General features: G+C 49.4%; 4 protein-coding genes and 1 non-coding gene across 5 annotated transcripts; 2 read left to right on the top strand and 3 right to left on the bottom strand.

Annotated features, from left to right (window-relative positions):
• The first annotated feature begins 1507 nt into the window (after nt 1-1507).
• Nucleotides 1508-3302, top strand: BU24DRAFT_104733 (uncharacterized protein). The gene is made up of 2 exons (XM_033520738.1): nt 1508-1580; nt 1628-3302. The coding sequence occupies exon 2, from the start codon at nt 1836-1838 to the stop codon at nt 3207-3209; it is 1374 nt and encodes a 457-aa protein (XP_033387105.1). The 5' UTR covers nt 1508-1580; nt 1628-1835; the 3' UTR covers nt 3210-3302.
• Nucleotides 3303-3819, top strand: BU24DRAFT_104734 (uncharacterized protein). Its single transcript, XM_033520739.1, has one exon. The coding sequence runs from the start codon at nt 3396-3398 to the stop codon at nt 3726-3728; it is 333 nt and encodes a 110-aa protein (XP_033387104.1). The 5' UTR covers nt 3303-3395; the 3' UTR covers nt 3729-3819.
• On the bottom strand, nt 3656-3739 carry BU24DRAFT_t6. Its single transcript has one exon. It is a non-coding gene; the product is annotated as a tRNA-Thr (tRNA).
• A 2612-nt stretch (nt 3820-6431) lies between the features above and the next one.
• BU24DRAFT_104726 (uncharacterized protein) lies at nt 6432-7047 on the bottom strand. The gene has a single exon (XM_033520737.1). It carries the CDS (start codon nt 6858-6860, stop codon nt 6492-6494), a length of 369 nt encoding a protein of 122 aa, XP_033387103.1. The 5' UTR covers nt 6861-7047; the 3' UTR covers nt 6432-6491.
• A 2097-nt stretch (nt 7048-9144) lies between these two features.
• On the bottom strand, nt 9145-16556 carry BU24DRAFT_418312 (uncharacterized protein). The gene is made up of 6 exons (XM_033526951.1): nt 14582-16556; nt 13551-14528; nt 11467-13501; nt 10648-11414; nt 10270-10592; nt 9145-10211 (listed from the first exon to the last, which is right to left on the bottom strand). The coding sequence occupies exons 1-6, from the start codon at nt 16262-16264 to the stop codon at nt 9557-9559; spliced, it is 6441 nt and encodes a 2146-aa protein (XP_033387102.1). The 5' UTR covers nt 16265-16556; the 3' UTR covers nt 9145-9556.
• Between the last annotated feature and the right edge of the window lie 950 nt (nt 16557-17506).

Here is a 17506-nt window from a genome sequence, read left to right as displayed (position 1 = left end):
GCTGCTCGTGGCTTCCGCATTGGCCTGCATACGTTCGGTTGTCGCTTTGTATTCCGTATGGGCTTGCAGCCCTCCATGTGTGCTGCAACTACGGCAAAGCTGCCTCCTCTCTCACACAGTACCCCCACCCCATAAAGTATAAAAACGAGGCGTCAGTTCCAAGTCTTGATGGTAGTTACGAGTAATTGTCTGGCCGCGTGGCTAAGTGCATGCTCACGAAAATGTTCAAGCCGACTTCACACGATAATTACACCTATAGTTTTCAGCCTGTGTTCAGCAATTATCTCCTCACACGAACAGATTTATCCCTTCGAACGTCGTTGCTGGTCAAGCAGAGTTGCATTCCTAAGCACTGCTAAGCCTTGAATGTAATGCAATCGTTATAAAGTCGACTCGCCAAATGACTACATTTGAAGTCTACAACCCATGGTGAATTACCGTTATCGGCACCCGGCGATACGGCTCAAAGCCCGGAAACATCTCTCAGACTATTATAAACGCTGTCCATACGTTGCGTTGTTTGGTACCTCAGGTCTTTAGCGCTCAGTGGTATCTTCAAGCTTTCACACTTAACAACAGAGGAACGTCGGCCCGACGTAGGGATTGAAGGAAGATCTGTGCGGCCTGAGTTGGTGAACAAGCCGCCAGCTATCCAAACGTGTTGCTCGCAAACTCTCAGCTACCTATTCGGCTACAGGGTGGTTCGACATAAAGCAAATATCAGGATTCAGGAGTGACATGTCGCTACGATGCTCCTATACAGGCACTGGCAAACGCCGTCTTCCTGATGGTGCACGGAAATGCGCCCGAATGAAGCGTTTTATGGCCAATTGGACATATGCCCATTTGGAGACGGGATCTTCTCCAGAGTCCAAGAGCCCGGGTTGCAATGTGGGTACCTGAGATATTACCCCGGCTGGGGGATCCAGTTATGTCTCCCCTCACCTTGGGCTGGGTCCCATCCCACTATCTACTCGATAACCCCCCGCTTAAACCTTTGGCATACGTCCCAAGGATAAGGTAGGGTTTCTTCGTACTGCACGAAGTGCAATCCATGGGAATTTACTCAGCACAGCTGCATTCTCGAAAAAGAAAGAAATAACCTTCAATCCACAATACAGCTGCAGAATACAAAGTGAACAACGCCGCCTACATGCAGTCGAACCTTGAGCGGACTGAAGTCCAGACTCCCCTAGCCAAGGGCAAAATCTTGGCTCCACCACCATCTCAGCTTGTTCAGATATTGACCCTGATAGTCAAATCCCGTCCCGGTGGCACTCTGGACGTGTTTCAAAGAGGAAATAATAGTCTACTCGACAGTATTGACAACAATGGCGATGCTGTTGCCGAGCATGCGAAAGACACTACTGGATGAGGACAACACGGCTGGCAACTCACGGCACTACTTCTAATAGCACCATGAGCCGTCAACCTCTGGGTGCCCGCTAGAAAATATCTCGTAATCTAATGTGACGAGGACCTGAGCTTGATCAAGCTTCCTCAGGCTTTATCCTTATCACATGTGGTAGCAACGCCGCGAACATAATGCGGGCGTCCTGGACACTTCCTATATATTGGATGTAAGCAATTCTCCTAACTTCTAGGCCGCTACCAAGACCTCGTATAGCCTCTCACCTTCCTCAAAGCATGCCACCAAATCCCACGTTGCTTGGCGCTGATTGTACCCCGGCAAACATTCTCCTCCTCCAGCCGTTCCAGGTGCGGCGATAGAAGTGTACCTAAAAATGCCGCTGCATCGGGGGCTAGGGTTCAAATGGAAACATGTTATAGTCTTGGGTGAGACCCTGCATTTCTGATCTCCAGCTGGGTTCACTATGGCGCAGTCTCCAAATCTTCGAATTCTTGTAGATGGCGATGGTTCCAAGATCTATCGCCAGGGCGATCGGGTAACAGGCAGAGCCTTTTTGGTTTTGGAGAAGAAGGAATACATCAAGGAATTGAAGGTTCACTTCGCTGGTGCTTGCATTACGAAGACAACGCGGCCTCATTACGACAGCTCAAACCGGGACTCGTCGCTATCGAACCGCAACTTTGAGGAACAGGTTCGACTTTTCAGCATCGAGAAGACTCTGGTAGAATCGACTGAACTTCCCGCTCGCAAACACTCATGGACATTCGACTTCGCATTTCCGGAGATCACTGAGCGCAGGGTCTCGAAATGGAGTCGCGGATCCAAATTCCAAAAGGAGCCACATTGCCTCCCCCCTTCCATCAGCGTGCGTACCAATTCACCTGGTGGTAAAGCAACGGTTTCCTACTACGTCCAGGCACGGCTTGTCGACTCCGGCATTCACGGTCCCTACAAAGTCACGCAGCATATCTATTATCAGCCTGCCCCCACACCGGGCCTGGTTCGGGAGGCTAGAGTGATGTCAAGGGTTTTGTACAACCAGATCTGGAAACCCGAGAAAGATTCGGCAAAGGGCGTGGAAAAGGTATTCTCGAAGGTCGGCCGAAAGTATAAAAGCAATGGACGGCACCCACGAATCGTTCCCACACTCTATTTCCCAGAGAAGGTGGCACCTGGTCAGCACATTCCGCTCAGTATCGCTCTCTACAACGCGAGCAATCTGGAGCGACCGCAGGTTATACTGGACTCGCTGAATGTGTCCATTGCAACACACACGGTCGCCATCTGTGGTAATCCGTGGACACAGCCGGAAGACACAATCTCACGAACTGTGACCTGCATCTCAAGGCACAATATCAACAAGCCAATACCTTTCGACACACCGACAGCTATGACGTCGAATTTCAAACTCGTGGACGACGCAGAGTGTGTCCCCACGTTCAAGACTTACACGATCAGTCGACGGTACAGCATGATTTTGACGGTTGGGCTCAAATTAGAGGGAGAAGAGCAGAGATTCACCATTCGATCGACGCATGGGCTGGAAATTTTACCCAGAATGTCACCGGAAGATCTAGCGTTGACTATGCGTCCGGTGGATGAGAACGAATTGGACGTCGAACCACTACCCCTATACCGAGCAAGGGAACATTCTATGGAGCTGGCTCCTGACTACGAGACGTTGTATTCCTTAAGCCCAACCCCCAGTACGAACTCGTCGCTGGACTACTTTAGCGAAAGAGTGACGAGTCCTTCATCATCATTGTCTTCGACGCCAGGATCGATACCGACGACACCGGAGTCGGAAATCGTGCCACTGCCAGTCCGCACGTGCTAACCTCGCTCGAGGAGAATGATTGAATTAACATTGTAAAACCGAAACAAATTATCCGGACGAAAATGTCAGAAGAGTTGTCAGAAGCGGTACGCCCTTTACAGTTACGATTAAATGAAGACTAGTTCAAGAAGAACTGGATTAGAAGGCATAAATCATCATTTATATACATCATCTACATCCCCTTAGATGTTTTTCTCTACTTTCTCAGTGTGTGTGTTTCTTCTTTCGCCTTTGTATCGCAGTTCACACACTCGATTGAAAAATATAAACACCGCAGTGCGAATTGCTACTCTATCAAATCATCCAGTCAAAGGTGAATGGGCCGGAACCGGTCTTTTGCACAAGCACCTACTCACCGTGAGCGTGGGTGACTACATGCAGCGCGTCTCGATTTCAACATCCCCATTCAAGGGGGCAAAAAAACAGCCAAAAAAAGGAGTGAAGCTTGCTCACTATCAGAATCGAACTGATGACCTTATCATGTCTTGGGCGACTACTAGTGATACGCTCTACCACTGAGCCAAGCGAGCTTACATAAACAGACGACAAATTATATGATATATATACCCAGTTCAATTGAATTTCACTGCATTGAGGTCATGAAGAAGCATATTCCTGATATCAGATAGGCTTCGTTTTCATCTGTCTGTGTGTATCGGCAACTTCGTCTATGTTTTTTAGTGCACAGCCTAAGACATCCATCGCCAGTGCGGCCGGTAGTGTGGTTAGCGAACACGAGACAAGTCCCACGATCTCCACCAATGGGCTCTGCAAACCACCACGGTGTGTATATCCAATAGTCTTCAATTACCGATTGCAGTATACCACTGTATACCACATACAAAGGTATACATCACCAAAGTCCAACACCAACTCTTCCTTCCTTCATCCCCAGTAGTGTCCCAAATTAAACACGGCACCACCCACCAAAGCCAACTCCAATACCAATACCAACACCCCCCTCCAATCAACTCGGTAATTATCCGCCTATTCAATCTCAAACAACCGCGCGCGCCGTTGCCTGTCGGTAGGGTCCTGCCATCTTATCGCACCCCAGCCGTACAATCCTATCGTCATTTCGATTGCGATTGTTGGTTTCCTTGGGATCTCGATTGCGTGCGGTCATCGCCTGGCAGAGAGAGGTGTGAAATTGCGCTTCACGGGTGGAGATGGTGGTAATTTTGCTCAGCCCGTTTGCTGGAGGTACACGGTAGAGAGATGCTAGGCTCTAGAGGGCATACAGTACCCAAGACATTTCTGGTAAAAGTCCGACCGTATGGGTAGGCCCCACAAGACATAGTAGGAAGGCAATTACCTGTGTGTTAAAAACTCCGTGGTGTGGACGGACGGACATGTCCAAGCATCGGGCTCTCCGGCAAATTGGTGATTAACTACCAAGAATAAGGAAACCTGACTGCGGAACGATATGAAAGGTTCGTGGGTAAGCCAAATAACTGTGCAGAGGCTCAATTTGTTGTTCGGACTTTTTTTCTTCGATTATCCTCACGATTGTTGCACGAGGCGAATAGGTTCGAGGAAAGGAGAATAGGGCAATGAGTTGATGTTAGAGAAGCATTTCAAGATGAGGGGAATGTCAGTGTTTGATATTGAAGGGATGATACGAGCTTATCTGACGGGACCTGACGAAGTTGGGGAATAAGCCAGTAGGTATTACTTATAATGGTAATCCTTAATTACCTACTTGGGTCATCAGATGATGGTGAAGCGAACAGCGTCGAAAAAGGGAGTGGCAAAGGAAGATAGGAAAATAAAAGATTTCTGCATTCAAAAAAGGTAATTAAATAAATGATCGATAGTTAGGACCATAAAATATTCATGCGTAATCTACACCCTCGCCCATCAGATGGTGTCGGTAATTATCTACATATCAACAAATAGCATCACAACTTGACCATTTTCTCAACCCTGCGACAAAAGAATCCCACTCCCCACTCCTCACCATCGAAATCTCCGCAGCAAAATCGCAGAGCCACCACCAACAATCCCCATCCCCATACCTTCATCTCCCTCTCACACGCTGAAAGTTGGAGTCCTACGCCCGGATGACTTGCTCGACCATCGGACATCCCGACGAATCACCAACACCCGCCAAGCCGCATGTACATCGCAACATGGCGGACATGCATCGCCCTCAAACAGATAGACAGCCAGGTACCTTCAGATCTCGAGGCGCACGATACACAAGAAATACATACCAACTGATCGTAAGGCTGTATGTATTACAAGAATGCAACTTCCAAGTACGTGGACATGGGGACGGGGGGCGCCGTAGATCCATCTTCTCCCTCTTCTCTTTTTCTATTTTTACAATGGCAGATGAAAATCTTCTGTCTGTGTGTAGGTGTGTTTGAGAATTGATAGAATCATGGAAGCATTTTGGAAGCGCGTTCCTGTGCCCCCTCTCTTTTCGACATATTGATGAGCTGGGGGGATGCATGCAATGCGTGTTGGGGTGGCCTTGGGTGGACGTGATGATGGGCGGCGGGCGTGGCATATGCGACAGCTTGGAGGCGGGATCGGAAGCATCGGACGGGTATGTATGCACATGCATGTGTGCGTGTGTGTGCGTGGGCCAGGTGGTATGCGGCCCCTGTCTCATCTCTGCTAAGGGGAGGGGAGTGGTTCTTCTTACTTGGTGATTATCCTAATGCGAAGGAGAGGAAATCTAGAATCATGTATGCACAAGTCGCATGTCAATGTTGCAAAGCAGTTCGGAGAGAGTACGAAATTGTTTGAATTCTATGATCATAGAGGAGATGGAAAAAGCGTGGTATTAAGGAAAGTCGTTCGAGAGCCCTTTGAGTAGGCTCCCTCCTCATAATGTGTGTGTAGAGTTTGGAAGGAAAAAAAAAGACAGAAAAATCCATATCCAACGTTTCCATCCATCAAACCGTTCCGGGTATATGTTGTCCAAATTTCCATCCAAATTGTCAACTACAACCCGATGTCCTTCCAAATAAAAAGGGTGAGAAGAGAAAGGTTGCTCAACAGACTTGTTGGCCCGGCGAGCAACCAATCCCTCTCAAAAAAGAATAGAATGTACACTTTGAAAAGCTGTCACCACCAACGACGACGACGACAAGTAAAAAGGAAATATCCAATATGCGCCAGTGAGATTCCACACGACAGAGGCAAGGTCTAATTAGTGTCTCACATATCATCCCTTCAAAAATCACCCTCGTGAATAAACAAACAAAACGCCTTCAAGTAGCTTCATTGAAATCATTCTGATGGTCTAGCAACAAGAACAGGAGGGTTGCTTTAGCGGTTTCCTCCGAGCACCTCGAAGATGCCGACTTCGACGTGACCTGTGACGATGGGACGGGGTTCGAGCATCTCGAGCTCGTTGCTGAAGAGGTGCTTCTCCTCCTCCATCTCGGCGTCGAGGACGCTGGGCTTCCTTCGGAGCATCAGAAGCTCACGGATGCTGCCGTTGCTGGAGACGGAGCGGTGGGAGTGGGGAGATGCCGTCCTGGTCAACGGGGAAGTGGTGCCGGTGGATGAGCTTGGGGAGATGGAACGCGCCGAGCGGGTGGGCGAGAAGGCAGTCTTGAGGCGGCGGAGAGAGTGGGTTCCAGTGCGGAGGGGAGTGAATGATTGGAAGCGGTTCTGGCGGACGGGAGAAGACATCTTTTCGATTGAGTAGGGTGGATCGAAGTGAATGTTGAAGATTAATGGAAGGGTTGAGGTTGATATCGACGAGCGAGGTTGGTGGCTTTGGGTAAAGTTGGTCGTCAAGACGTCCGCACCGCGGTATTTACTTGTTTAGGTAGGAGTGAATGGAGTCCGTTGGAGTGAGTTAGAGATCGTCAATTGGAAAGACGACGTCGAAGATAAACAGCAGTACGGAGTAGGTGGTAAGTAGCACGGTTTATGCAAGTGGACCCTGGAGTGAGCGAGGGCGGGCGCAGTGACACGACAGGTGACGCAAACAGTAAGCTTCGCAGAAGCAATAGAGCAATCCAGCCAGTGGTTGAGGAAATGGTACCAGCTTCCTTGTATATTTCAACACGGAAGAGAGAGTCTGTTTAAGTCTTCGAACCTTGGTGTTGGTAAGAAGACGAATTGACTTAGAAAGTAAGAATGGATGTCGTGGAGTGGTAAAAATCGAGAGACAGGAATAAAGAGGGAGAAACGAAGGCAAGGAGGTAGTTTAATAAAAGCAAGTGCGGGAGAGAAGAATGACGAGTGTTTAAGGGCGGAACGAAAGTGTAATGTAATATGGGATGGGATAGATAGGACCTGGGATGAGGGATGTGCCTTGAGGGATTGAGGGAGTCCGTGGGCTGAACCATCTGAAGCCATGACCCACCAGGATCCTGGTCGGAAAAGAGGCCGTTGGCACATTGAGAGTAACGAAACCAGTTAGGGCAGAGAGGGGCTTGCTGGATGTATGATCGACGAGCGGAAACAAGCAAAGAGCCTGACTCCCCGTCTCCCACACTGTATGGGAACATCACATTATTGCGGTTGGATACGAGGGTCGCCAATGTGCCAGTGTTCCAAACCCTTGCAAATCAATAATGCACAAAGGAACAGGAAGAAGGAAAAGGAATAGGCATTGAGTAAAAGGTAGGCATTTTGCATTTAATCGTAGGAATGGGAACAGGAACAGGAATAGGAATAGGAGCAAAGGCGACAAATGGACTCATAGAGTGAATGGTCTATAGCCTACGTGTGTATCATGGATACCAGTACTTCTCAACAGCATCACAACCTAGTGACCAACGGACGCCTACAGGAAGCGAAACAGATGCCCTTTCGGAGAGGAGGCGTGCGTGCAACAGACGACGTGTGCAGGCAGGCAGGCGTACTCACAGGAGTCTGGAGAGACAAAAAGAGGGGGAAACAAAAAGTATCATCGGCATCATCATCATACACGGAGAGAGGTCTTGAGTGTCTCAACTGTCTCAATCGCTGCAAGACTTGCAACAAGAAAGATCGGACTACTGCAGAGGCAAAAAACGGTTCATGACTTTTGGTGTGGTCGCTCGTCTCGTCCAGACTCCCAGACTCCCAGACCCAGACCAGGAGATGCCGTCACGGCCGGAGTAAAAGTGTCAGAATGGACCTGATGCGCAGCCGAGTTTCACCATCGACTCCTTAACTGTGTCCGCACCCTTGTCCATGTCCATGTCCATGTCCATATCCACGCCCAATATCCTACTCTTCCAGTGAGTTGCTATGTATTATCTAATAGGTGTACCGTGTACGTCCTGTTCAGTGATTAGATCAAAGGCAGGCGAGCTATGAAGCGTTGCTATGCTACCTTTGTCATGTCATGCCATTGCAGCCACTCCATGCCTTGCCTCTCCTCCTCCCTCTCTCCCTTCTGTGACAGCACACCCAAGGATTCAACAGACGCCATGGCCTCAACAAACGCCTTCGCGCAGCGCAGCGCACGCGATCGCAAGTCGGAGGAGAACGACCATTAGACGCGTTTCTGTCTGCTCTCCGAAGGGCTAGTGTAGGTAGTTACTAAAAATGTCCAATGTACTCCGTACTCAGTAACTATCTAGTCAACGGCGTGCAACGTAGTAAATGAACTAAATAGTTACGCCTTGCGCGCTGTGGTTGTACCTTAGCCAGCCACTACTGTACAGCTACTATGTGCTCCGTACACGTCCGATTGATTCAACGTGTCGGTACACGCACGCAAGCCCACGTATGCAGGAATCATCACCCTCATCATCATCGTCATCATCATCGACAAATATTGTATCTTTTGTTTTTCTAATCTCTATCACATAAATGCCAAAAATTCGAAATTCCTTCATCGAGGCCAACGTCCCCGAGCGCCGTCGCTATGCACGTGTGAACGAGGTGTGGTTTACCCAAAACCCTCAACAAAAGAAGACTATATACATCCCTCCCACCATTTCCATTTATAACCACCCGCCCCTCCATGTTCCCCTCCCCTCCATGCAAGTGCCGTTAATCGTGATACACGTAAAGTACGTGTGAATGAACTTTGTACATAAAAATCGGACAATAATGGGCAAGACTTGCCCGGATGCGCTCCTGTCCAGCTGTGTGTGTGAGAGTGTGATGCCCTGGATCATCCCTACCGCACTCGATGTCTGTTTGATCGCGCCTCCGTCGTGTCTCCTGCCCAATTTCAGACATCAATGCGACTGTGTGTCGCTTGTATCTTTCCCCTGCATCGCTTCTTTGGACCCTTTCAGCGGCCCTGCACTTTTCCTTCTTCGTTCCGTCGTATTGCCATGCTCTTTTCACGCGTTTGAAACATCAGCATCGCCAGATTGGGACTAGACTGCTCCGCCCCAGAGAGCAACCCATTCAAACAAGGACTCCTTCTCTCATGCTCATCGTCCACCAGAACGCCGGTGTGTGAAACTCCTACGGATACTCTCACCCCAGGCAGAATTGTCTAGCACTTCCAAAACATCTGCTGCACTGACAGCACTGTTTTGCCTGCTGCGATTTGCTGGACCCGGATCAACTTCAAGTGGACTGGGAGGTCGACTTAAAGCAGATGCGAATTGCCATTCGCCGTCCGCAGGTGGAGAGAAGGGAGATCCTTGCGGGGACCCTCTGTTTGCAGAAAGCGGCCCTGTCAAAGGCGATGGTCGTGTTGGCGAGTGCTGTGGTGTGGTTTGTATTGAATTGGCACGGCTTCGTAGCGTCATGTCTGCTGGTGGTGATGGCGCCCGTACCTCACTGCCTGAGGCACGCCATGGCGCATTATCCATTGGCTGGAGGTCCACTGGCGAGAAGAGCGGACTCCCGCTTGCAGAGTGCTGTCCACGTTGCGCGTCTGTGATGTCCTCGTCATCCACGAAAATCTCTGGGACCGTGAATTGTGGGACGGCCGTCATGCGTCCAGACTTCTTATGCTCCACCGCACGCCGGAATTTACGTGACCAGTAGAGAGTATCGAAGAACCCTACAACAACGTTTCGTCGGACTGCTTCTTCCACGCGCTGTAGACGCGCTCGTCGGCGCAAGAATTCTTCGAGTCTGTGCAATGCGTTAATAAAGTCTTCGAAAAACCATGCTCAAGTATTTGTCTGCATACCTGAGACTCTTGTTATCATTGATAACTTTGTGGTGAGCTAAGATCATTAGGAGAGAGGTAAATGCTATTCCTCTGTCTGGATCGCTGGAGACTAGCACCTCTTCGTAGAATGTGTTCATGCGTAGTCGTCGTCGTCGGATCTCGTGTACGGGAAGCTCTGCTAGCCGCTGGTTCAACTTCTGGAGGTCTATCTCGGGCATCTCTTCGCGACCTTGGACCGGCAGCGCCGAAGTTCGCTTTGGCATGACACTGCAGTCCTCGAGTAGTCTGCCAACCGTGAAATCACCGTCATAAATACGCATCTCAAATATGCCAGAGAGTTCCTATTTCAGTCAGTCCCATCGTGATACATAGATACTCTTTGACTCCTTGACTTACTCCAAGCAACCTTGGGAATGCTTCCCTCGTGATATAGCCGGTTCCATTAGGATCGAACTCCGCCCAAGCTTGCTTAAATCGGCGGATTTCCTCGCGGCTGATTACGGACAAGCCGCTGCTTCGCTGGTAAACGTAACTGAAACTCTCGTAAATCAAGGAGACGAACAAGTTGACGAAGATGTACATGCTCAATATGTTCCAAGATATGAAAAGCGCTCGTGCCCACTCTGGGCTGCCACAATCGCTTTCGAAGTACTTGCTGCCTTCTGTACAGAACGGCTTATCGACAGTTGCAAAGTCTTCCATGATATCATTCCAGCCTTCGCCGACACTACATCGGAATAAGAGAATGAGGGCTTTGGGAACGGTTCGGAAGTTGACGTTGCCAGACTCATTGGGGCCAAAGCGTGTCAAGCCGAACGTTTGCGTAAGGGCTATCGCATAGACAAGGAATAGCACAAACCATGTCGCGAGTAGATTCGAGATCGCTGCTAGACTAGCTGCCGCGGTCTTGAAAAGTTGGTCAAGTGAGTTGTTCCTTGGAATCAAGAGCAAGGCGATAGATACGAGGAACAGCTTATTGAGTGTAATAAAAACACGCTGTCGAAGTTCAGCAAGTAGAAGGATTGAGGTGACCAATGTTCCCGAGACTGCGAAGATCGAAAACATGTCCCAGGAGCTCTTGCGGAATCGGTGCCATGACAGACCGATAATGCGGATTATTATGTTGGCGATGAAGATGACGGTAAACACGATAAAGATATAGTCTATACTGGGGTTTAGTATATTTGCGTATATCAAGATGGAAACTTTACTCACCCCTGATCTGATCCCAGATTTCGCTGCCAGGGTACCACTCAAGACAAAGTAAAAGTAGATGGAGAATCAGTAGGCCGGTGATGAATCTCTGCCAGCGACCAGACTTGCGAACTGCACGCCGATAGCACCACTCCTCCCAAGTTTCTCTCTGTTTTGTTGATGAAGGCCGCTTCGACGGTGATACTTGCCTAAGTAACTTTCGGAGCTCGAGCCATGAGCGTTGATCAGTAGTAAGGAAGGCAACACCAGTAAGCTCAGTGTAATTGCGCATAAAAACCGAGACAAAAAGTGTCAAGACGAACACAGCACCAAGCAAGTTGAATATGATGAAGAACACGGCATTTCCCTGGGAAGCAAAGTCTTCTGGCTGGGTAAAGACACCAGTTATGCGCTGGGAGTCCCACATGACACCTGTCCATCCCTCTTGGGATACAATTTGGAAGAGAATGAAAAGCGAGTCGCCGAAGTTGTCGAAGTCGTAGTTCGGATTGGCAGCCTGACGGGGAGCCAGGACATCCCAATTGAATGGCGAGCTCTCATACTCGTTCACGCAGTCGTGCAAATTGACGATACTAGAATCGCCGTCGTTGCAGGTTTGAAATCGCCCGACGAATAGATTCAACCCGTATATGGCGAATGGAATCAACAAACTAATGGAGACGAAGGCAGCCGATATGACTTTCCAGCCTCCACGAACGACAACGGAATGGAAGTGATCGCGGGCACTGTCGCTAACATTGAGAAGTCGGAGAGCTCTGAGTGCCTTGAACGCGCCGACTGTACGCGTGATCTGCCCTTCATTAACCAGAGACGTAGCGACATTGACCCAAAGTGTAATGAGCACGACACCGTCGATAAACCCCCAAGACCCGCGGAAGTAAGCGTTGGGAGTCCAGAAGAACCCATCGGCAACGACTTTGATGAGTGCCTCGATGGTGAACAAGACGGCGAAGCCCATGTCTGTGAACACGAACCAGTTCTTGACACTGAACTCATGCTCCATGAAGTAGGTCCTCTGGTAAAGTGGAGTTGTCACACAGGCCAGTAGAACCATGGCTATGATCGAAGCGTATATGAATGCTGAGAAGGCGTACCAAACCGGTACTGAAGGCGCAACGCCTTCAATTCGATCATTTCCTCGTCCAGGACCAACGATTCTCTGGCAAACCCTTCGAATGGGATTATGGGGGCCAAATATAAACAGTGACACGTTGTACTTGGGGTGTTTCCGTAAGTATTCTCTTTGAGCCTTCTTTCGCTTCTCCGTTGCATTGACCACCTCTTTCGCCATCCGTCTTGGGTCAAGATCTTCGTACGCGCGGCCGAAGTCCAGAGGCGCATAGAAGGGATTCGGTTCACGATTGCTGATTCTTCGCACTAGGCGCTGCCAAAAGGTTGAAAGGGCTCCTGAACCAACAATCGTAGGAGCTGGTCGAATACCCGGCTGCGGTTCGTCTTCGTGTGGACTTGCGCTTCCATCATTTTCGTCCAGGAAATCCCGAACTACTGCATCCTTGAGTAACATCTCCGCTGCAGCCGAGCCATAGTCCAAAGGGTCTTTTCGATTAGCCTGCCCAAGCTTAAAGATTGAGGAGAGGGAGAGGTTGCCATAGGATGAGCTCATGGCTTGCTCTTTCTTCTGTAGGAAGGCCTTGACCTGCTGTAGCCGCTTTTCGTCCTCCGAAACGTCAAAATTTTCTTGGATGACGGCGATAAACATGTTGAGGACAATGAAGTTGGCGAGAATAAACCAAAGTATGCAGAACATTGCTCCAATCCAAGCGGTGTTCAACTCTCTCTGGTGACTAGTGATTTCGTACATGATACTAGTCCACCCCTCACTGGACAGAATCTGGTACATGCCGAGGAATGAGTTGTAGATCGTGAAGAACGAGGTTGGCAAGGTCTCGCCGTCAGACTCTTGTGGGAGAATCCCTCGGAAAAGTTGAGAGGCGAATATGGATGCAAGGAAGGTCATCAAAAACACGAAAAGAATGAGGTTCAGGAGACCGCTAACGTTACCCAAAACTATCATCTGTAGACAATTAGTCCAGTAGCGATGACGGAAGGGGGCTTTGACTTACAATAAGGTCGCGTGTCATCGGCACAGCCAAGACAACTCGATAAATTCGAATGATTTGGAAAACGGTCAACCAAGCGTATGGTTCTCCACCACGCGCGTTCTTAACAGCAGGAAGCTGGATGACCGCTGTAACAATTGCGATTATGAGATCTGTAATATTTCGCTTGCTTTGGAAGAAATGTCTCCAGTCGACTATAAAGCGGATGATGATCTCCCCGAAGAGTATCAAGGTGACACCAGTCTCGGATACATTGATGAAGTCGCGTCGCCAATCGCTCATCGTGGCACTGCGAAGGCATTGACATATTAGTCCATAGGCAATGACTAATACCCACAGCCAGGAAGTCTTATCGTAGAACCGTTTGAGTTTGCTCACACGGTGCTCTGGGAGTCCTTCGGTCTCTTCTTCAACGATCTCTTCGCCCGTGAATGCACTCTTTTTGCTCTCCTCACGGATGATTTGAAAAGAGGAGGTGATAACGGCGATCAGGAGCGATATCAGCCATAAACTTAAAATAAGTATGCCAACCGCGAAATAGAGTGCACCTATTAGATAGTCGCTGTCCGCAATGTAGTAAAGCAGGTCTGACCAAGTATTCGAAGACATGATAACAAACACGAGCTCCAAGGAGTTGAAAATGTTATCGAAGCTTTGTGTGTCATTGAAAGGGTTTTCGCTCTCAATACAAAGCGAACCTCTGGGACATAGAAACCCCTTGCGGACACTCTGTTTCGGTCCCAGTGTTGCAATGTAGGGTTGAGGAGCACCAGTCACGGGATCGAGATGTCCGCCGCAGAATTGGCCAGTATCAAAATCCTCATCTCCACTGTTTGGGGGGGCTTGCCACACGCAAGTGCGTCTTAGACTTGACTTGAAGCTTTGAATACCAACGATGGCGAACAATAGCCAGAAAAAGGATATTAGGAAGGCGACATTGACTAGCAGCGGAGCAGCCTTTTTCAAACTACGCAATATCACCTGAACCTAGTCAGCTTCTCATGTGCGTGTGAAGGGCATACGCATTAGCTTACCGATGTACCGCTCGTAAGGTTTAGTAGACGTATGATGCGCAAACAGCTCAACATTCGGAAAATGTAAACATGCTTATTGCCTGCCTCACCAAAAATTCCCATTAAAAATGAAATCCAGAAGGCTATGACAGCAAGGAAATCTGTTCTGTTGAATGAGTGACGCAGATAGGCCCTGTGTGCAAGTCGAAACCTTTGCTGCTGTTGAGAATCTCCAGGACCGACGTCGGGGTTGATTTGGGCCGTAGTAAACGATCGAATTATGGACGGTTGCTGTGGATTGAAGGTTGTGTTTGCATGTTTTTGTGATGGTTGTCGGTGGGGCGTGAAGAATTTACGACCTTTGCTCAAGACGGCTTCTCTCAAGCCGACTTGTCGATTGATGGTACTGTATTCGACTGGATTCACAATGAATCCAGATACTATGACGCGAATTACAATTTCGATTGAATAAATTACGAAAAGTCCGAGGAGAGCCCAGTCAATCTTGGAATCGCCCCATTTTGCTGAGCGCTTATGTTTCTCATCGAAGACGCTGTGGCTGCCATCGACAGCTAACAGAACGGTCTGGATGATAATTAATATTAGGAGTATGGGCTCGGTGGCGGGATGGACGAGCAGATCACAGAGCTTGAGTCGGATTTTGCTGTCAGGAGGGAAGATGCCCAGCGTATTGCCTCGGAGGGGATTTTGCGGCGAATACCGTCGAGGCGCGGGGGGTTGCTGTTTCGGGAACGTTGGTGATGGAGGCTTCTCTAAAGGAGACAGCGGAGCAGATGGACCATCGTCGACGGTTTCTGGTAGGACGGGAAACGAGGGCGGTCCCTGAAGACGAGCATGATGTAATGAAGATTTTCGGCGCATGGTGGTTTCAGCGACCTCGGGGTCATGGCTGATATTGACGACTCTCTGCGACATGTTCCGAACAATGGTTCCTGCCCGATGTAGCGGAGACACATCCCCAGGCGAGAGCGACCGTTTACGACTCGCCGAACTTCCACGACTGCCAGCAGCAGCTTCTAGATGACCAGCATCTCCAGAACCGACTGCGTTTGGGCTGAGAAAATGCACGCTCTGGAAGCTCGAACGGTCTTGATGAGGGGTCGCCCCCCCAGCTCCACCCATCGGTTGCAAATTCCGCACATCTGTCAATCTCGCCGTGTCGTCATACGAGGGGCCTCCAGCGTAGTATCCATGGTCATCGGTATCGCGCGAGGTGTAGGGATCGCTGTACTGTCCGTATGATGGTTCACGAGGGTATGAGCTTGGCATTGGCGGGGATGTTTCGCCTTGAAAACCCATTCCAGAGAAACCTATTGCGGCTTGAAATGCCCCAGCATCCTCCAGTGGACTATATCCTCCATCTTCGTGGGGCGCTGCGCCTCCGCGCGACGTCGAGTATGAGGTGTCGATATTTGGACGATGTTCCCCCCTCCCCCTCGTCGGGCTTGGTGATACCTCTGCGATGGGCGCATATTCGGGATTCCAGTGATTTCCTGTCGCGATCGACTCGGTTTGTCTCAGCAAGTTCCTCCCTCTGTCGCTGAGTGTCCGCCTGTGCGAGCGCTGCGCCTCCCCAGGTATATCATGTCCGTCAACGTGGCCATCTGGCGGTCGGTTGAGATTCCGAAGGGGTATGGATTGGAAGTTGCTTCCTCGGCCATGGTTAGGATCGGATGAGGACATTAGTATCGAGGGCACCCTGGTGTAGGCTCTTCATCTGGAGCCGGCGTCTTCAGCTCTTGGTGTATCAGCGCAACGGCATCCGGGGTCGCAAATGCTGGAAGAGTAAGGATATGGGAGATGCGATGGAATGTGGTGACTTGTATGGTACGAAGGCGAGTAGCGATGTCTTTGGTCGGTGGACTCAAGATTCAAGAGTAGGAATATCGGCAACGGTCAGAGAGAAAGTGTAGGTATGATTATGAGCGATTGAGGTCTCCGTAATGCGCGTCCCCGGGCAAGCTGCCAAGCTGCCAGGGACGACAGCTCGAGCCCGTAGACAGTAATAGAGGCTTATTATTTTTAGCTGCTAATCGCTCAATACTCATTCAGCCACACTCAACTGCCATTCAACTGCGCCTCCGCTATTTACCCGTCTGTCGTGGAACAGACCCTTTTCGTACACTGCTAATCTACATCAAGAATCTATCCTTGTTTAGTGTGCGGAAGTACGTTGACCTCTTCAGACAAGAACGAGAAATCTACGATGATCTCATTCGTTCGCCCATACCGTTCTTCCCGACATCTGCAGCTAGGAGGAATGCGTCGATAGATAGTTAGGAAACATCTTTTCCCATAGCAGATCATTATCTGTCCACTGCCGCATTCCGGTATTTTGATGAGTCTGATCTGTCGAAGCCTGTGCAATCTATGTACATTTGTAGGTAAGCCAGAAGCCGTTAGCATCATGGTTTCGGCTCGGAGTATGAAACTCAGAAGGCTCCTATTATCTATAGTAACTCGACACATGTGACGAGTCATACTGGAACTTGGTCCCTTTATACGCGCTTGCGCAAATGACTTACATCAGGAGTCGCTGAAACTTCCACTGCCGCTGTTCCCTTTACAACGTTGATACGCGCCATTTCTATTGGACAGGTTGGGCATGTATATCATGCTAATACCTGTCTCATCAAAGTAACTTCCCTTTTGCTTCAGCGAGACGGCCTATTGAGATGTCCGACTGCGAACCGATCACTTCATCACCACATTACTCACGTGGAGCAGAATCTATGGACGCTAGTAATTATCTCAGGGCCATGAACCCCACAGTAGATCGATGAAAGAATGGCGATTGCTACGATGTTTGCAAGAAATAACTGTTCTCCTTGAGAAGAAGAACGTTTGCGTCTAAACAAGTTGACAAAGGACACAAGTGGTCGTTTGAGCAAAGATAGGGATATGCCAGGCAATTGCAAATGCAAG

Source organism: Aaosphaeria arxii (genome assembly GCF_010015735.1).
Source record: "Aaosphaeria arxii CBS 175.79 unplaced genomic scaffold BU24scaffold_2, whole genome shotgun sequence".
NCBI lineage: Eukaryota > Fungi > Ascomycota > Dothideomycetes > Pleosporales > Aaosphaeria > Aaosphaeria arxii.
The sequence above is the reverse complement of the archived record's forward strand: the minus strand, read 5'-3'. Positions and strand labels throughout refer to the sequence as shown.